At 46.5% G+C, this 21406-nt stretch overlaps 1 protein-coding gene across 3 annotated transcripts in view; it reads left to right on the top strand.

Moving 5' to 3' along the window:
• MTHFD1L (methylenetetrahydrofolate dehydrogenase (NADP+ dependent) 1 like) overlaps positions 1–21406 on the top strand; it is a 641585-nt gene that overhangs the window by 106452 nt on the left and 513727 nt on the right. For all 3 annotated transcript variants that reach the window (XR_007491265.1, XM_049765366.1, XM_049765365.1), the window contains 3 exons: positions 8–185; positions 5742–5849; positions 8052–8204. Coding sequence is in view for 2 of the 3 variants with exons in the window: in XM_049765366.1 (XP_049621323.1) it covers positions 8–185; positions 5742–5849; positions 8052–8204 (439 nt within the window). In the remaining variant the exon portion in view is untranslated. The remainder of the gene's footprint in view (positions 1–7; positions 186–5741; positions 5850–8051; positions 8205–21406) is intronic.

Below are 21406 nucleotides of genomic sequence, written 5' to 3'. Positions count from 1 at the left end.
CCTCCAGGACTGACACCCAGGCAGAGATCGACTTGGTGTGCGAACTGGCCAAACGGGCTGGCGCTTTTGATGCGGTGCCCTGCCACCACTGGTCCATGGGGGGCAAGGGGTCAGTGGACCTGGCGTGGGCCGTTCGAGAAGCTGCAAACAAAGGGAGTCGTTTCCAGTTCCTCTACGATGTACAGGTATAACCCAGAAGCCAGGGGTGATGCCCCTGCAGCAAAGCCAGTGGTGAAGGAAGCACCCAGGGCTACCATATTTTACTTCATACTCATCTCACGTTTTTCACCCCCAGTTGGATTTTTGGGTCATGCCTGGTGATACTCGAGGGTTCATGTGATAGTCGGGATTGAATGAGGGTTGACCTTGTACACAGCTGACCTTGGTTCAATCCCCAGCACCATGTATGTGCACCATATCTTTTTGGGTTTAGTCACTTGTTACTACCTTTTGCAGCAGCCTTCTGTCTGTCTGTCTGTCTGTCTGTCTGTCTGTCTGTCTGGCCTGTGTCTGTCCCATGGAACATGCTCAATTAGTTTATGCTCAGGGCATAGCTTTGAGTGGGAAGCAGAAATTATCTCAGAGGGATGCGAGAAATGGAGACATCTGACCCCCTTGGGAGGCTGGGTGAAGGTGACAAGCACGAAGTTAAGTTGGGTTCGATTTGGTTTCATTTGGGGGCCACACCCAAGGCTACTCAGGGATAACTCTTGGCTCTAGAGAATCACTCCTGGCATGCTTGAGGAACCTTATGGGATACTGGGGATTAAACACAAGTTAGCCGCGTGCCAGGCAAGCACCCTACCCACTGCACTATCTCTTGGGCTCCCTCAAAGGGTTTTTGTATCTTGGGTTGTTTTGTTTTGTTTTGTTTTGTTTCAGGGCCACAACCAGCAGAAATCACTCCCGGCAGGCTCTGGGACCAAATGGGATGCCGGGGATTGAACTTGGGTCTATCCCGGGTCAGCTGCTTGCAATGCCCGATTGCTGGGCTATGACCCCTCAAAGAAGGGTTTAAAGAGTGGTTTAAAGCCTTGGAAAACTGTGCTGAGCTTCCTGGGAAACAATATTGAGGCTTCACCCTGAGCCGCTTCCGATCCTGGTCCCAGACATGCTGAATTGTTCCCACTCATTGTTCAGGAAACATGGAGAGAACCAAAAGGAAGGGAAAGGGGAAAGGAGAAGGGAGGGAAACAGTGACTGCTATCAGGGAGAAGTGCATCCTATAAAATGAAGATAGTCAAATGGAATTTAGCGTCTCATTTTCTCTAACCCTCCTGAATTATCACAGTCTCCTTTGAGCAGTTCAAAGTTACCTCCCCATTCTCCTGACTTTTCCTTTGATTTTTATTTTTTGCGGGGAGGGTTGGGGCCACAACCAGTAGTACTCTGGTCACTCCTGGCTCTGTATCCAGAAATTACTTCTGGCAGGCTCAGGGACCATATGGAATGTTGAGGATCGAACCTGGGCTGGCTGCATGCAAGGTAAATGCCCTGTACACTATACTATCCCTCCAGCCCCTCCTTGGATAATTTAAATGGGACAGTCCTACTTTGCAGTTGATGAATATATCTTCATGTCTTCAAGCTCTTGGGGAAATACATAGCTAAAAGGAAAACTAATAATGTGCACTGACATATAAGCTGCAGCATTTGGGGCATACCTTCTCCAAACCTGCACTGGGCATGAGTGGATTTGGCCCTGAATTCTCGAAATAGAAGCAAAGAGCAGGTGAGGCACTGCCCAGAAGGGTAGGAATTGCACGGAGTTCAAGGTTTGGGATCTGGAAGAAGAGAATTTAAATATCATAACCACAATTTGGGGCTGGAGCAAGAACAGGTAGGGCACTTGATCACCCTTGTATCATAGGGTCCCTTGAGCACCACTAGGAGTGATTCCTGAGCACAGAGCCAGGAGCAACCCCTGAGCATCACCTGGTGTCACCTCAAAACAATCATAATTCGGCCAACTTAACCAATCTCTGTGGTTGGCTTCTACATCTCTAGAAAGTGTTTTAGCAACAGCAACTTCACATTGTCACTGTGAGGACCAAAAATTAAGTTCAGGCCCATTTAAAGTTTTTGATGTTTGGTGCTTTGTTTTGTTTAGTTAAGATGTTTGCTTTGCTCACTGCTTCTTACAGTCCAATCCCCTGAGCCTCCAGGAATGATCCCTGAACACAGAGCCCAAGAGTAGGTCTTGAGCGCTGCCAGTTGGGCTCCCCCCAATAAAACCTAGATAGTTTAAATTCCATAAATTGGAATTAATGGAGATTTATTTGGAGGTTAAATTTATGGAGATATTACTTGGAGATTCCTCCCATCAATTTCGCAGATATGTTTGTGGATCTTTCAAATGAATGAGACCCAGAAATACACAGCCAGTTGCCTTGCTCCCTTCGAACCGGGAGCCACTGGTGATGTGATCCCAAGTGACTTTCTCGAAGCAGGCCTGGGTCCTGGTTCTGAGTTCCAGCTGGGAACCCTCCCCTGTGCCCTGCCTTTCGCCTCCAGAACTTGCTGAGGCGTGGAGCCCTTGACAGCAAGGCTGTGCGGTCCTGTTTGTTTGTCTTCAGAGGTTCTTCCTGTTCTTTGTGTGCAGCCTTTCTCTTGATCGCAGCAGGAGCTGGATGAGGGGAAATAAAAACGGAGCCCAAGGCCTGCCCTGGCCCAGTTTCGAAACTGGCACTTTCATTACAGGAGAGGTGTTTCCGGGCTCTTTTGGACAGGAGCTTCAGGATGGAGCAACTGATTCCCATTCCTCAAACGTGGAAGCCACCTTTACGAGTCAGTGTTGGAATTCTGATTTGCCACTAATTGAACCGCTGGCATTTTCTAGCAGAATTTCAAAGGTTTTTGTTTTGTTTTGTTTTTGGGTCACACCTAGCAGTGCTCAGAGGTTGCTCCTGGCTCTACGTTTAGAAATCGCTCCTGGCAGGCTCGGGGGATCATATGGGATGCTGGGATTCGAACCACTGTCCTTCTGCATGCAAGGCAAACGCTCTACCTCCATGCTATCTCACCAGAATTTCAAAGTTTAAATAAAATAAACTGCAAAGGGAGAGCTAGAGAGGTAATACAGTGGGTAATAAAATAATAATAGTAATAATAACTTGCCTTGAACAAGGCTGTCATAGGCTCCATCCTTGTCACCCCATGTGGTCCTCAGGACCCCACCAGGAGTGATCTCAGAGATGGGAGTAAGCCCTGAGCACAGCCAGATCCACGTGGCTCCCAGAGAAGCAAACATAAAATGCATAGGCAGAATTATTTGTCTTTATGTATTGATAATGTGCTGTTTTACGGGGCTTGGGATTGAACCTAAGGCCTTAGATACCAGGCTAGTGCTCTGCTAATGAGTCGTATCCCCAATCCTCTATTTTTGAAAAGTCAACTTAAATTTCCCTTTGCCCTTTAGCAGCAGGGTTGTAGGTGATGGGGGTTGGGAGGTTCGCACACTCTGTGGTCCATGGGGTGGGAAATGCATGTCGATGCAGTGCTCACATATGTGGCCATGTGCTCTCCCAGGTTCAGATGCTTCTAGTTGCATTGCTTGCATGTGTGCTATCGCAGTCATGCAGCTGACCAGGGTACAAAAGTTTGTTGTTGTTGTTTTTTTATCAGCACAGTTAAGCCACAGTACAAGCAGCAGAGTGTGCTAGAGGGGTCGCATTCCAGGGGGGGTTCTGGGTTCTAAAGAGCAGAGCTACTGTGACATTCATATGGGCATCACAGAGGATACAACTTAGGGCCTCGGGCTTACAAAGCAGTACTTTTGTAGCTGAGGCCTCTCCCAGCCCTTTACCCGCAAATGTTTGATTCCACTACACTTGTGTGTGTGCTTAGACCCTGGCCACAGCCCTGCTCCCTTCTCTTTCTGTCTCTGTCCTCAGGCCCTCTCTGCCTTCCTCGTAAAGTGCTTCCCCCTCCAGATGCAGTGGTTCTCCAACTTCTCTGCAACTGTCTCTGATCTCTGTCAGAATAGGTTGTGAGGGCTGTTCCCTGACACTGAAGTCAGGCTTTACTGCTAAGATGGTGTCAACTTTGCTAAGAATCTGTTGCTGTTGGGCTTTGGTCGTCTCCCCACTGCCAGGGCATCTGCCTGAGGACAGAACCTAATGCTGCGTTGTTGAGCACCAATAGCTGCTTCTTTGGGAAATTGCCCTTTGACAATGGCCCTCAGGGAGCTAACATTGCTGATAGAGAAAGGGGTTTTAGGTCCAAGCCCTAGAAATTATATTGCGTGGGGCTGCTTGCATGCTTTATGTGTGGAATACCCGGTTCACTCCCAGCATCATCCCTTGGGCACTCCTTCTCCTGGCAGCAACTTCTATATATAGTGATACCAGCAGTTGCCTTCTCCCACCTTTCTACTTTCTCCTTCGGTAGATGAGCTTTTCTTTCTTTATGGGCATTGGTATACCCTGCTGTGCCCAGAGCTTACTCCTTTCTCTGTGTTCAGGGATTCCTGCTGATGGTGCAAGGGATTGAATCAGGGTCAGCTGCATGAAAGGCCTTCACCCCTTTAATATCGCTTTAGCTCTTTTATAATGGCTTACTCCTGACTGCACTCAGGATCACTCCTGGAGGACTCAGGAGACCATATGGGAGGCCAGGGATTGAACTTGCCTTGCACACGGTTGACCTGGGTTTGATCGCTGGCATCCTATATGGTCTCCTAAGCCTGCCAGGAGTGATTTCTGAGCATAGAGCCAGAAGTAACCCCTGAGTGTAGCCTGGTATGACCCCCCCCAAATAAAAAGAGATATAAGGGGTCCAAGCAATAGTACAGCAGGTAAGCCTTGCACAGTTTAATCCCCAGCATCCCAGATGGTCATCAAGCACCACCAGGAGTAATTCCTGAGTGCAAAGCCAGGAATAACAACCCCTGAGCACTGCCAAGTATGGCCCAAAACCCACCCCTGCAACTAAAAGGGCTATAAAAATGCTACAGTGGACTTCACCTCTAGCTCACTGATCTCTATTTTCCTATTTTTTTTTTATTTAAGCACCATGATTACATACATGAGTGTAGTTGGATTTCAGTCATAAAAAGAACATCCCCTTCACCAATGAAACATTCCCACCACCAATGCGCCCACCTCCCTCCTTCCCCACCCCCTGTCTGTATTCGAGACAGACATTCTACTTCTCTCACTCATTAACATGGTCATGATAGTTAACATAGTCATCTCTCTAACTAAGCTCACCACTCTATGTAGTGAACTTCACATCAAGAGCCAGTCCTTCTAGCCCTCATCTCTGTTGTCTCTGGACATTATTACAATAATGTCTTTTGTTTTTCTCTTAAAACCCATAGATGCGTGAGACTATTCTGTGTCTCTCTTCCTCTGACTTATTTCACTCAGCATAATAGATTCCATGTACATCCATGTATAGGAAAATTTCATGAAAATTTCATCTCTCCTGACAGCTGCATAATATTCCATTGTGTATATGTACCACAGTTTCTTTAACTATTCATCTGTTGAAGGGCATCTTGGTTATTTCCAGAGTCTGGCTATTGTAAATAGTGCTGCCATGAATATAGGTGTGAGGAAGATATTTTTGTGCTCATTGACCTCCAATTTGAAAATTGTTCTGTGCTTTTAATTATGACTGAGGAAAGAGTGTTTATTGCACAAACTACAGTTGCTGGAGATGCTTTCAGTAATTTCACTAAACCTTCCTTTCATTCTGGAACAAGGTTCATTTTGGTATTGTTCTTTGTGTTTCTCCAGCTGCCGATAGTGGATAAGATAAGAACCATTGCCCAGACCATCTATGGAGCCAAAGATATCGAAATCTCTCCAGAGGCTCAGTCCAAAATTGACCGCTACACACAACAGGTACAAATGAGGCTTTCTGTGGAAAAGGCCACAAGGGTCCACAAGCTGAAGAGGGTTTGCTCTCCTGTGTGTTGACAGAGATGGAGGTCACAGCCCTTTGTGCAGTGTTGGGTCTCCTGGGCCAGGCTTGTAGTGAGATTGAACCTAGCCTGCTGGGGATCTGGGCTGAGAGTTTATTTCGTAGAATCTTCAATGTCTGTCTCCTGCCAGGCAGAAATGTGAATAGCATCCACAGTGCAGGGCCTTGGGGTGTGGGGTAGATGGTCTCTCGTGCTTCTGCTTTCTTACAGATTTCTGTGCCCTCAAAGTGGCCAGATGGTTCCAATGAGGCACATATGGATACAGCACAGAAAGAGGAGGTGTGAGATAGTTTTCTACACGTGGCTTGCCAACTTGTTGCTGGGATCGATTACTAAGCCAGAAGGGTCATCATCTTAAAGTGTAGCCAGCGTAATGCCACCATGGGCCAGAGTGATAGCACAGTGGGTAGGGAGTTTGCCTTGTACGCGGCCAACCCAGTTTGATCCCCAGCATCCCATATGATCTCCCAAGCCTGCCTGGAGTTATTTCTGAGCACAGAGCCAGTAGTGACCTGGGAGCACTGCCAGGTGTAACCCAAAATAAACAACAACAACAAAAAAGTGTAGCCAGTCCAGCCATGGAAAAGTCAAGTTTATACTTCATGCAAAGATATTGTGGGGAGTGGGCTAAAACCATATACCCAGAGATGCTCAGAGGAGATGCCTACCAGTCTTCCAGAAATGATCCCTGGTGATGGTCCAGAGAAGAAGGTCAAGTATAAAGTATGCTCTTGACTTGTGCTTTTGAAGTGAATAAATAATTCTACAATGTTGTCCAATCTGGCAGGTTTTGCAATAGTGTTTCCACTCGTGTGCAGTGAAGCAGTAAATTCTATTTGTAAATCCTTTCTGGCATTCTGCTACAGTCTCTCACATTTGGGGAGATCGTCAGCAACTCATTTTTCCCCTTAAAGTTTTCTCTGTGCTTGTCGGTGCTTTATGATGAATAAATGATTCTCAGACTTTTCTCTAGGCACTGGTTTTGTTCCCCCTGTGAAGTTTTCACTTGGGAGCAAAGGGGAAAATGAGGTCATTGACATGAGTATGTTTTTTTTAAATCACGAGTTCTAAATAGTACTATTTAAGGCTGTCTTTGACTCCAATGTTGAATCTTTCTAATTTTTTTCAGCCTTCAGGGTCTTTTATAATGACAGTAGATGTGTTGCCATTTGTTTCTGCCTCCCTAGACTGGCAGGATTTTTTTTTTGGCAAACCTATACCAGTCCGTAGATTTTATTTCAGTACTTGATCTCTGAAACCCAGATTCTGGGCATCACTTTTTGTAGATGGATGGTATTCATCCCTCAGCAAATTTCCATCAGTATACATGAGTGCATACAACATTTCATTAAAAAAACAAAAAAAACAAAAAAAAACCCTCAGACCCCAAGTGGTAATACTCACAAATTCTCCAAATAGTTGGAAGTCAAATCATCCACACTTGTGCATGAATTACCTCTGAGGCTGCATTCCTTCGATCTCTCTAACAAGGGAATATTCCCTCAAAGTAATGTGTCAAGTATGTGGGAGCAGCTAATGAGCAGAGTGGGGAGGCTGTGCCCCCGGAAATGGATCCATTCCTCAAGGACACTGTCCTTTTGTGAGACACCAAATGGGGCTTCCTGCCCTTTCACCTTAGGGAATGTGGGTCAGATGCCGCTTTGGACCTTAAAAAGAAAAGGCTGCTGAAGTGACCTCATCTTGGTCCCTATAATGTCATCACAGATCCAGTAGCCATGATTCATAAACTAGCACAAAAGGGCCCTTTGCATCCTGGCAGCCTCAGAAGGAACACGACATAACTGCAGCCCTTAAACCTCTCCAGAGTGTTTCTCCATGTCACCTTTCCCATCCACGTGCGCTTTCTCCAATTGCTGTTGCTGCCATCTGTCCCCTACCCCCTCCCAATCCCCTAGACACCCCTAAACGCTCCCATCATGCCTTCTTCCCTCAAAGGAATCTCCACAATGAATCCCAAAAGACTGCCACCTGTCACATGTTGGAAAACCCTGGGCTGTTTTCTGCAGGTGGTGGAAAGCACCCACTATGTGCTGGGTCTGAGCTGTGACCCAGGATATGAATGCTGCCCGCTCCCATCACTGTCTCCTTCCCTTTTGTACAGGGCTTTGGCAATTTGCCCATCTGCATGGCAAAGACCCACCTCTCTCTATCGCACCAGCCTGAAAAGAAAGGTGTGCCCAGGGATTTCATTTTGCCCATCAGTGATGTCCGTGCCAGCATTGGAGCCGGCTTCATCTATCCTTTGGTTGGAACCGTGAGTAACCTCATCTCCTCACCACCCCTCCTCCCGTGTGCTTTGTACCAACCAGTCTGGTCTGGGAAGCAGTTTCCAGCACTTGCTAATATGTAAATGCTCTTTCACCATTACATAGAACACCACTGCCATCAGGCTTGGACTTTTCTGGTTTAGATTATGTATTCAGAATTCCTTGTAAGAAAAGAAATTTCTGGGGCTGGCGAGGTGGCGCTAGAGGTAAGGTGTCTGCCTTGCAAGCACTAGCCAAGGAAGGACCTCGGTTCAATCCCCCGGCGTCCTATATGGTCCCCCTAAGCCAGGGGCAATTTCTGAGCGCTTAGCCAGGAATAATCCCTGAGCATCAAATGGGTGTGGCCCGAAAACCCCCCCCCCAAAAAAAAAAAGTTAAAAAAAAGAGAAAAGAAATTTCCCTGGGAAGATGAGTAAAAGAGTTTTGGTTTGGTTTTGTTTGGGGACACACCCAACAGTACTCAGATTTTATTACTGGCTATGCACTCAGGAAGTACTCCTGGTGGGGCTTGGGGAACCATATGGGATACTGAAGATTGAAATCTGGTTCTATGTATGCGAGGCAAATGTCCTGCCCACTGTACTAATGCTTTAGCCCCAGATGTGGGAGAGATTTATTTATTTATTTATTTATTTATTTATTTATTTATTTATTTATTGGTTTGGGGTTACAAACAACAGTGCTCAGTGGTCATTCCTGACTCTGCACTCAGGAATTACTTCCGGCGAGCTCAGGAGACCATGTGGGACACTGGGGATTGAATCAAGGTCAGCTGCATGCAAGGCAAATGCCTTACCCATTGTGCTATCACTAGGCCTTGGATATGGGAGGCAGCAGCCTAAGAGAAGTCAACCTGCTGTTGAAGCTAACAGGATGGTTACAAGAGTGTTTGGAGTGTTGCCACGTCCCAGATAATCAGTTTTTATGACTGTAGGGACTCTGGCAGTCCATGGATGGGATTGTTGTCACCAAAATGGGACCAGCCAGCCCCTGTGGGCTGGGGTCTTTGGCATTTCACCCTTAGATCCCTTAGCACAACAGGTGGAAACTTCTAAAAATGAGCAAGGAGATGGGGCCATTGGTCCTATGAGGTCTTGCACGCTGTACATTGCTGTGACAGGAGATCATCAGGCTGGAAAATGAGATGTATATAGTTGAAGGGGTGTGTAAAATCACCCCATGCACCATATTTCCAACCCTGAGTGAGCGAGTCTGAAGCAGAGTCATGCATGAAATAATCCAAACCAGGCTGAGGGTGTTTTTTCCCTGTAAGAATATAGATAATGGGGCCGGTGTGATAGCACAGCAAGTTGGGCGTTTGCCTTCCATGTGGCTGACCTGGTTCGATCCCCAGCATCCCATGTGGTTCCCTGAGCCTTCCAGGAGCCATTTCTGAGTGCAGAGCCAGGAGTAACTCCTGAACACCTGAGGTGTGCTCCAAATAAATAAATAAAAGAATATTGGTAATATATATGTGGTGAATTTGTACTTGCAGCCAGAAAGAAAATTAAAGCAACAATGCTCTCATCCTCTTCAGAAGATGAAAATTTTCTCAACCAACTGTTGTACATACTTGTCTAATATAACATTTGAGCATGACCCACCAGTGGTACACACTGGTTAGTGTGTTTAAACAAATCATAATAGCATTGAAAATCTGAGGCCAGACAATAGTAGAGCTGTTAGTGGTCCTTGCCTTGCATGCATGTGACCTGGATTCAATCTCCGAACCACATATGGTCCCCTGAGCACTACCAGGTGTGACCTAAAAGCAAAGAGAAGAGGAAAGGAGAGAGGAGAGAAGAAAATCTTCTTGAGACCAGAGAAATGACACGGAGAGATTAAGGCTCTTGGTCTTGGGTCCTTGAAGCTCATAGGCAACTCTTGTTTGATCCCCAGAACTACATAAAGTAATCCCAGAACACTGCTGAACTGCTAGGACCCAAAAACCAATAAAGGAAGAACATAAGGGGGTGTATCGGTCAACAAATAATTGATAATCTCTTTTTTGTGGGCAAACACACCTGGTGATTTTCAAGGGTTATTCTTGTCTGGAGGCATGCTCAGGGAACCATATTAGATGCTGGGAATTGAATCTGTGTCAGCTGCATGGAAGCATCTGCTTTCCCCACTGTGCTCTTGCTCCAGCCCCCTGATTATCTAAATCTCATCCCATCCAACACACCCTCCACATTCCCTGGTATCTCTGACTGCAGGAAGTCAGCTTGTGTGTGAGCTGTGCCTGTCCATCTCTCCCTCTGTCAATGACTTAGCAGATGAGGACGGTGCTGGCCAAGTCCCACAGTGGGAAGGAAGCTACGTCTGACTGAGAGGACCTTCCGGGGCTTGGCATCCTGTGACGTAGCAGGAAAGTGGCTGCAGGATCCCCTAATAAGGCTGGTCTTCCCTGTCCTCAACCCTCACGATGTGGGTGGCTGCTGAGTTGCCTGTCACACTCGCCCACGTGGGCACTCAGTCATGTCCTGCTGGGCAAAGGGGCAGTGGAAATGGGGTGCTGCAGGCTGGCTCATTCAAGCAACGTGAGTCAACCTGACTCACCTGAGCATGTGCCTTTTACTTGCTCACCGAGAGCAGAGTGAGGTGTCCACTCCAGAAAGAAAGTTCCACAGGGACTCAGAAAGCTTCCAGAGTGTTCTGCAGTCGTCACTCATTGTTGGAGGGAGAGGAAATTGGGTTCCTTAGGGGCCAGAGCGACAGCACAGCAAGGAGGGTGTTTGCCTTACATGAGGTCGACCCGAATCCATATTGTCCCCCAAGCCTGCCAGGATTGATTTCAGAGCACAGCAGGAGTAGTGCCTAAGTGCTACTGGGTATAGCCCAAAAGCCAAAAAAAGGAGAGTCAAAAAGGGGGGGAGGAAAGTCCCAGCTGGCAATGACTAGAACTTACTCCTCATCTATCACACACAAGGCCATCACCTGAACCCCTGTACTGTCTTTCTAGCCTGCATTCACTTATTATTGCACATAAAATTATCAGATGAGGGTTTTTAGTCTCCAGGAAGGGGGAACCATTTAGCCTGGCCTTGTGTGTCTTCTGATAGAAACTAGAACCACTCGGGTCCAGGTTCTGCAACCTTCACACCAGAGCAGAACCTCACCTGCTGAGTCCTCAGGGGAATAGATCCCGCTGGCCACTAGAAGTGGAGCTTGTCCTCACAAGCTAATTCCTCCAGCCTGCCGTGCTGACTAGGAGAGTTCCTGGACAGTTAGCTCTCTGCTCTTTACTTACTGCTTTTCTTGGCTTGAGTTCCATGATAAGCTGATGATCCTAATGGATCCCTTTCACAAGCATAGGTGCTTCTCTGGTGGGTTTCACTGTCCGCACCTTTAATGGATGTGCTCAGAACGTGCATGATCCCCTGGCATGTGCCCAACAATCTTTTTTAAATGACTTCATTTAAATACCACAGTTACAAGGTTGTTCATAATACAGTGATTGAGTTTCAGCCCTACAATGCCCAACAACCATCCCTTCACCAGTTCAATTACCCACCACCAATGTCCTCAGTTTCCCTTTGTCCTCCCCCCTGGGGCAGACATTCTCTCCCTCTCCTCTCTCTTCTCTCTCTCTCCTCTCTCCCTCTCTTATCTCTCTCCTCTCTCCCTCTCTTATCTCTCTCCTCTCTTATCTCTCTCCTCTCTCTCCCTCTCTCTCTCCTCTCTCCCTCTCTCTCCTCTCCCTCTCTCCCTCTCCTCTCTCTCTCCTTCTCTCTCTTCTTCTTTCTCCCTCTCTCCTCTCTCTCTCCTCTTTCCTTTTCTCTTCCTCTCTCCCTCTCTCTCCTCTCCCTCTCTCCCTCCTTCTCCTCTTTCTCTCCCTCCTTCTCTTTCTCTCCCTCTCTCCTCTCTTCCTCTCTCTCTCTCTCTCTCTCTCCCTCCTCTCTCTCTCTCTCCTCTCTCTCTCTCTCCTCTCTCTCTCTCTCTCTCTCTCTCTCTCTCTCTCTCTCTCTCTCGTGTTCATTTCAACCCTCATTGTTATCGTGGTCCTTCTCTACTCTAACTACACTCCCCTGCTTTGTGTGTCTACCAATCTTATTGTTGCTTTTGGTATTTGTTGTTTTTTTGGATTCACACCTGGCAATACTCGGGGCTTACTCTGGACTCTGCATTTGAGAATCCCTCCTGGCAGTGCTCAGGAGATCACATAGGATGCCAAGGATTGAACCTGGGTTGACCTCGAAGAAGGCAAACACCTTCCTTGAAGTATTATCTCTCCAGCCCACAGCCACCACACTTTCACCCCCTGCCCATGTTTGCAGTCTTGCTACGAAGGGCCTAAGTTTCTTCCCTTCATAAGGAGCACTCACACCTGTCCCTTCATTGCTGCCCTTTCATACGTAGCTTCCAGGGCTTGATCACCCTGGCAGCATTGTTCATCCAGGCAGAGCACTCTCTTTCTCTGGTGCTCATGCACATCCTGCTGAGAGCTCCCTAAGGATATCTTTTGTGCTCACAACTCTGGCTGGGGGTTGTCCTTCCTGGACTTGGTGCTGGCTATCTGCCTTTTATATGTGCATGTGGTACATACACACGTGGCTGTGATGTGGTCAGAAATCACTTGCAGCCCCAGGCTGGCAGAGAGCAAAGCTGCCAGGCTCAGAGAACTTTCTAGGCCAGCACTGGGTGCATGTGTTGGCATCTGGAATTGAACTCATAACCTGATACTTGCCAGTCAGGTACTCTACGCCATGGATTCCAATGTGGTGAACTTTCTTTCCTTGATTAAATGATTTCCTTGTCAGGGGCCCATTATGGCTGCACTTGTGATGCTCAGGAGGGCATGCAGTGCTATATGTGTGCCGGCCCCTTGGCGCTCTCTTGACCTTAGACTTGATGTTCTTTTGGGAGGCCTAGAGGGTGGGGTCCAATTGGGTCATCAGCTTGCAAGGCAAGCACCTTGCTGTTGTCTCTCTCGCGTGTCCTAGACCAGTGCTTCTCAAATAGTGGGGCACGCCCCCAGGGGGGGCACGAGACTCCATAAAGGGGGCCACTTTTGACCTCAGCAAACACTAATAACAAGCTAAGCCCCATGTTTAGAGTTGCTGTGTCCTGCTTGAAACCCACTTCAAAAAACTATGCATTGCAAAACGTGCTCATTGTAGCCATTAATCCAGACATCACCTCTGATTTAAAAAAAATCAGCTCAATTTATTTTATATATTTTTGTTTTGCAGGTTAAAGTTTTCTTTTAATAAGATACTATTTACAGTCGAGTGGGGGGGGTGCAAAAATGTTTTCTTCTTCCTAGGGGGGCATGACAGAAAATAATTGAGAAGCACTGTTCTAGACTTAAGGATTCTTTCTTGGATCTCATTGAAAGCTGCAATGGACTTCTAGATTCTCATCAGCTATCAGCACATAGTGCATCTTCTATAAAAATAAAAAATATATATGTACATATATGGGACCAGAGTGATAGTACAGCAGGCAATGGAAATGCTGTCTGCTTTGCACTCAGCTGACCTGGATTCAATCCCCAGCATCTCATATGGTCCCCTGAGCATCACTGGATATGACCCAAAAATAATTTTTTAATAGGGGGCAGAGAGATAATACCATACATAGAGTACTTTCCTTGCACATAGCAAACCCAGAAGTGATTCCTGAACACAGAGCCAGGAGTCAGGCCTGATGGGACTGGTCTAACAATACAGATTTTAAATATGGTCAAGCAAACCTCTTTTTAGTTTTCTGACCTATTTCCATATTAACCTGTTATATAGTATTTCCAAAATTCTTTCCAAACTTATGCCTTATAGTGTCCACAAAGACCAAATAGCTTATGAACTTCAAAGCTTTCTCTTGCCAAAATAAAAATATAATAGATTGATCTTTGTCTTGTTATCACATTGTTTTCATTCAGTCTTTAATTTATAATCATTTGGCATCAATTTTGTGACATAAAGATATTAATACATAATAATTATATTAATTAATTAATTAATTACATTAATACATAATAATGCCTGATATTGGTGAGAAGTCAACTAATATTTCTTGTAGAAAGTGCTAGAATGATACAAAAACATTAGCATACAGCTGTGATTTTGGGTGGGGGAATTGTACAGTGACCAGGATCGAACCAGGGTGAATCACAAGTAAAGCCAACGTTGTGACCCTGTTCTCTCTCTTTCCTCTGGCTGGAAGCTTAGTTAGTCTTTTCTGCTGACTTCAGATGACTGTATTCAGTTTCTGGGCCATTAGCCAGTGAGCAAATAAGCTCGAGTGTTTATGCTGGAGTGTCTGGGCCACTGAGTTGCGGAAGAGCAGAGCTGTGCAGGGAATTGATCGTAGGGCAGTCACCTCGCCTCCTTCACTCACCCTCTGCCTTCACATTATCTGCCAAGTCGGAACACGCAGAACAGGACAAAGCACTATCATGTCCTTAGGACCTGTACTCCATCCTGGCTTGTCTTGTTCTGGTTGATGTGGGAGAGTCTGTTTCCATCTTCATTTGTCCAGGGCTCTTCTTGTCAACCGTGTTGTGGTGCAGAAAGCCCTGGTACCTCCTTTCTCCTCGTGGCTTCTCTGAAGCAGTGAGGCCATGTTGAAGCAGTTGGCACAGAGAGGTGGCTGAGCAGTGCCCCCAAAATGCATTTGGGGTGCTGGAGAGATAGTACAATAAATACCTTGGGTACTTGTCTTGCAGCTGATTCAAGTTGGATCCTCAGCATCCCTTATGGTCCTCTCCAAGCACCACCAGGAGTGATTCCTGAGTGCAAAGCAGGAGTAACCTCTGAGCATCTCCCGGTGAGGCAAAAGACAAAAAGAGTCTTTGGGGTGTTGGGACTTCCCTTCAGAGGTGCTTGTGCTCTTAGCTCTGAGTGAGTGGATCCTTGACAGACCGACATCGCGCCTAAAGTCTGATCCAGAGCTCTGGGACCTGGGCTTGGGTCTTACGCTCATATAGAAGTGATAAGAGCCTGCAGAGTTTAGGGATCAGTGTCAGTTCAAGGCTTTCTGGGCTGGGTGTCTCCTGAGAGCTCGGAGAGCCAGGGCATTGGGTGTGGGAGGGCTGTGTCATAGGTCAGAGTGGGGACCTGGCTGTTACTGCAAAATTGGACACACACACACTGGTAAACACTGGCACACTCATCCATACAAACATGGACACATGCAAATACACTTACAGACTTCCACAAAATTAAAACACCCATGCATGCATACACTAACAAACACAAATCTGCACACTCATGCATACATACAGAGTTACACACATATAGGCACACTTCACATTCTTATGCCCTCACATATACTCATACAAACTTAATATACACTCACATAAACTTACACACACACATACATTCAAATTTACCCAAAAAGACACATTCACACATATACTTGACACACACTTACATATATTCACATAGGGGATACAGGCATAAACACACAGACTCAGATACTCACACATAAGCTTTCACATATATATCTTTAATACACACATAGATACCAACTTGCATACTCATGCATACATACAAAGTTACAAGCATGCGTACTCTCACACATACACACAACTTACACATATGTACAACTTACTTAAACACACACACCCACATCCTTCTTTTGAGTTTCTGTAGTGGACGAGGGAGCAGCAGACATGACTTCAACATTCTACCCCCTTTACCCTCCTGCTGTGACTGGGCTGGGCTGGGCTAGACCAGCACTGAGGGACACTTGTCACACAACTCTGAGCAGGATTGCAGCTGCAAACCAAGGGCATGTCTGTCCCCTGGCACTGGGACCATGTCTTCTCGGTGACCCGATCTGCCAGTCACACGGTGGGGGCCTCGCTTGGCTGGACACTGGAAAGGAGGTGATTGTGCCATGTGTTTGGGAAGTGGCTGATGTCATGCCGGCTGATGCTGGGAGAAGGGGGGGGCGGGTGACCAAGAGCCATTCCCGCCTCTCACCCCAGTAGCGCCTCTGCCACTTTCTCACATTCCTTCAAATGCTTGTTTTCAGTCCCGCTCGGCCCCCATCCAAGTATGCACTGAATGTGGCCTCTGCACCCCGTGAACCACGTCAGCAGAGAGGTGCTGCCCCTGTCCAGGGGAGCTGCCCTCCTGAGCCTGCCTGCCTTGACCAGGGGTGTGTGGGAGACACTGGCTGGTGCAGCAGGTGTGGGAAGGGGGATTCCCTTCGGCCCAGTGCATTTACCTCCGCTCCTCTCCTGGGCCTGATGGCTCACCAACTCATGCGGAAGGAAACAGGCAGCTAAGCCCCCAGAGCAGGCCATGCAGTGGGGTAGGCACTTCTTGCTTTTTGTACAGCTAACCTGGCTTTGTACTTGCCAGCTCAGAGGGTCCACTGACATCAAGTATGGTCCTGAAAAAATAACAGGAAATAGGACGCATTTGAGGTGATTAGCAGTGGTGTCCTCCAAGCTCATCATCTTTGCATGAGGTCAGTCATGATCATATGAGATTCTGGAAGAGCATTTGGTGCCCAGCCAGAAGGAATCACTCATTAGAGGCAGAAGCACTTGCTACTGAATAGCCCTCTTCTCTCCTCTTACCTCTGTTTTTTCTTCTCTTTTTTTTTTTTTTTTTTTTTTTGGTAAAAAAAATTTCTAATTGAATCACTGTGAAGATGCAGAGGTAAAAAGTTATTGATGTTGAGTTTCAAATCTACAGGTTACCAATTCCATTCACCGATGTTCATTTCCCACCTACAATTTCCCCAGTTTCTCTCATTTTGGAGGGGTGGGAACATGCCTGGCTGTGTTCAAGAGTTACTCCTGGGGCCAGGAAGGTGGCGCTAGAGGTAAGGTGTCTGCCTTGCAAGCGCTAGCATAGGACGGACCACGGTTTGATCCCCGGGCGTCCCATATGGTCCCCCCCAAGCCAGGGGCAATTTCTGAGCACATAACTAGGAGTAACCCCTGAGCGTCAAACGGGTGTGGTCCCAAGAACAAAAAACAACAACAACAAAATGAGTTACACCTGTCTCTGTGCTCAGGGATTGTCCCTGGCGATGCTCAGGGACAATTTATGGTGCTGGGGGTCGAACCTACATTGGCCACATGCAAGGCAAATGCCATATCTCTGATCCTCCATCTTTCAGAGTCAGCAAGCTGCCCCTGTCTGTCTCCCAAAATGAACCGGGTTCTACCACCCTGCCTGCAGGCCCCCCTTCCCACCCTGCCTCACCTTCTCTGCGACCCCGTGTCCTTTCACTCCATTTCTGGGGTCTGTTAGGCTTTCTTTTTACTATCTCCAAGCAGGATTTCCTGCCTTCTTGGGCTGGGTCACCCCTCGCTTCCTCCATGTGACGTCACAGCTGCAGGTTGCCGGGCTGCTCTGTGACCAGAGCTTCCGTCCCAGCAGGTCCAGGCGACGTGTCATTCTAGCCAGGGAGAGGGTAGGGTAAGAAGGCCACCACCAGGCCCTCCCTGGCGAGGGGATGAGCCAGAGGAAGCGATGTGACTCACAGGACGGCGCTGGGCTCAGTCCCTGGGGCTTATCTGGGCCTTGCTCACTGTGAGCATCCTTTGTCTCCTGGTTTCTTTTTTTTTTTTTTTTTTTTTTTGGGGGGGGTGGTTTTTGGGCCACACATGGTGAAGCTCAGGGGTTATACCTGGCTCTGCGCTCAGAAATTCCTCCTGGCTTGGGGGACCATATGGGACACTGGGGGATCTAACTGTGGTCCATCCTAGGTCAGCGCGTGCAAAATAATGCCCTACCACTTGCGCTGCTGCTCCAGCCCATCTCCTGGTTTCTTAGTGCCCTCCAGCAGAACTAATAGAGCCCTTTCTTTGAAGCCAGCCTTTCCTGGCATTACACTGATAATGCCTCCAAGAAGTTCTATTATTGGATTTCATATTGGGGGCTCCAGGCCACTTCTGCCTGGGGCGGGGCAGGGGAGAGAGGAGGAGGGCATTTAGGCATTGGAGGGCAAACAGTGGGCATCAGTCAAGGTCTCTGCTCTGCCACATGAGCCACATGGCCAGCCCTTGTATTAAATGTTGCTGTTTGTCCATAATGTTTCTTTTCTTTCCTACCAGCTAGATAATTGTAAACTCTTTTTGTTTTTGTTTGATTGTTTGTATTTGGGCCACATCTGGCAGTGCTCAGGGGTTACTCCTGCCTCTGTTCTCAGAAATTACTTCTGACAGGCTCAAGAGATCATATGGGATGCTGGAGATCTAACCCGGGTCAGCTGCATGCAAGGCTCTACTGCTGTGCTATCACTTCTTTCCCTAAAATCTTTTTGTCTGTGGGTTTTGTTTGTTTGAGGGCCACACCCAGTGATGCTCCTGGCTCTGCACTCAGGAATCTCTCCTGGCAAACTCTGGAGACCCTATGAGATCCAGAGATTGAACCCAGGTCAGCAGCATGCTCGGCAAATGCCCTACCTAATGTATTATCATATTGGCCCGTTTTGGGTTTTTATTTCTCTTGGTTTTGCACTCAGAGATCACTCCTGGCTCTGCTTGGGGGAACCATATAAAGTAGATTTAAACAGGGTCAACCACATGTAAGGCTTATCCACTCGTCTCTGGCCCTTATATTATTTTTTTAATCAGACCAGTAACTGCTGAGTAAAACTACAGAACTATTTTCAAATGTATTTCCATCAGTGTGTCTTCACACAGGTTTTGGGATCAAATGCCTCACATCGTTAACTTAGATTTTAAGCATATTGGTATTTCAGATAGAATGGTCCATGTGTATTGAGGGCTTTTGTTGTGGACTGGCATCAAGACACATGGAGGAACTGGGGGTCTGGTTCAGCGGTATAGCCTTTTTCTTGTGTGGGCAAGCACCATGGCATGGGGAGTGATGAATAAATGAAATATATAGGGACCAAAAGCTAACACAGAACAAACTCATAAGTTCAAATCCCAGCACCCGTAGCCCCTCAAGTATTGCTGGTACCACACTGGAAACCCCCTGAGCTCTTCCAGGTGTGGTCTTGGAGGTACCCAACATCAGAGGAGGGTCTCGGGTCTCCCTGACACTCCAGGGTCTACATAGCATCACATCCTTGGCCTTTTTACTAAACCAACTACCTAGTTGGCCAGTTGGAGCAATCCTAAGATATACATGGCACCCACACCAAGAAAGTAAAGCTTCTTCCTGGCTAGTATTTGTGGTACCTTTATTGTAGCTGCCAAATAGTAAAATATCTTCAGGAAATGCCCGAATTAGACACCCTGCACCAAAAGCCACCAAAGCCACCACTGATATACCAGATGGTTCATTCAGAGATTGCCAATCTGACAACAAAGGAAAATGTGTTGTGTTCTTGTTGTATCCCCATTTTTATTTTTGTTTTTTGGGCCTCACCTAGCAGTGATCAGGGGTTACTCCTAACTCTACTCAAAAATTACTCCCAGTAGGCTCTAGGGACCAGATGAGATACCAGGAACTGAACCCGGGCCAGCCGCATGCAAGACAGACTTTCTACCTATTGTGCTATCACTCTGTCCCCTTCTTTTACCCTCAATTTTATCATTGCTTTCATTGATCAGGCAGTTTAAGAAACTCAACTGCCAATTCATTGGTGCTTCTGTGGATTCCCACTTTAGTCAGTACCTCAAGAAATACAGAGGCCTGGGGCCGATGATCATTCCTTTGGTATCAGACACCAAATGAGCCATGGCTCAGTATTATTATAACTTAAAGGCTGGTGTGAAGGAGTCTCTTTCAGGGGCTTTTTTAATTATTGATGAAAAGGAGATCCTTTGCCAGGCCTTTGTGGGCTGCCCCATGGATGAGACTCTAAGATTCATTCAGGCCTTCCAGTTCACTTTTTTTTTAATTATGTAAACAATGGTGCAAAGAAAGAGGACCAGGTAAAGTTACAGTGGAAGGACAATCACCCATAAACAGAGTTCTCAGAAGAAATCCCCCTGCTGACACCTTAATTTTGAACTTACAGTCAAAGAACATTAAGAAAAATAAAATAGAACCCAATGTATAATTACTTTGTCCCTCAAGACCCCAGATTGTAATACATCATAACATTTCTTAGTGGTATACAAAGCAATCTAAAGCCATAAAATTTATGTAACTCCTTAAACTTGAAGGCATAGTAGTTTTTTACATTTCCATGCACATGCATATTAGTTTAAGTTAACCTCAAAAGTTTAAGTGGTATTTTTTAAGGTTTAGAGTCAAAGGAGCACAGTAAAAATGGTGTTAGAGTGGCAATTTTCATTTGCATAGGCCCACCAAAGTATGGGGGCCATGGAAAGGAAAAGCCTTGGCCTAAATACAAGAAGTCCCTACCCCTGAAGTTTCCTGACATGAGACCAATTCTAGGCTCCAGGCAAACTAGTTTGTCCAATCCAGGTCATTGTCTGTAGAGCCAATACAGTTTTATTTTTCACACAGTCTCTGTTGTTGGTATTATGTTTCTATATTGAAGATCCTGGAATCTGCATATCCTACATTGAAGTCAGGATGGTGCGGAGCGTCCTCTAATTTCAACTCACAATTAAAGGGCAATGCAGAAAGCCCTGTCCAGTAAGCAGGTCGTTGATGTTGTTTAAGTCTTCTCAGTGTTACGGGAATACTCTTTCGAGTAGATCGATGTCAGAGCAGCAATAGGGTCTTTCCTGGTAGAGGATTGCTTCCAGGTGATGTTATAGACAACTTTGGATGTTTCATAGATGGTTTCCCTGGTTCAGGGGTAATGGAGAATGCCCATTCTTCTGAGGCCTGTGCCAGGTCATTATGTCAACGTTCAGGGTGTAAGGCCCCATTGCACTACAAGATTTGTGTGTTCCTTTCGCTATTAGATAAGAACTTATTTGTATGTATGGTATTTTTCAAACAAACAAGGAATAATGCCACGTGGAATTATCAGTGTATATGGTGGCTACAAGAACAATTCCAACAATCCCTGTGACTTGGTTCAAACATAAGCATTAAACTGAGGGACTCTTTCACCAAAATTCTTTATTGAACAGTTCACAAAGAGAAGAAAAGATAAAAAGTAGGGAAAATAAACAATAACTTAAGACAGTGGACACAATTGTCACCTTTTAAGGGGATATTCAATAAAAGTTTTAGCAGTTGAGGGAATATATCTACAATATTCAAAGGAGATATGCATGTCCTTTTTATGTCATTAGAAATAGTCGGGAGGAGGGTGCTGAATCCTGGACACCACTTTGGTCTGTGATTTAGCCCTCTGGAGTCTGCAAATGACTCCCCGCAATTCC

Source organism: Suncus etruscus, chromosome 18 (assembly GCF_024139225.1).
Source record: "Suncus etruscus isolate mSunEtr1 chromosome 18, mSunEtr1.pri.cur, whole genome shotgun sequence".
Lineage (NCBI taxonomy): Eukaryota > Metazoa > Chordata > Mammalia > Eulipotyphla > Soricidae > Suncus > Suncus etruscus.
Note: the sequence above shows the minus strand (reverse complement) of the source record. Positions and strands in the feature narration are given on the sequence as shown.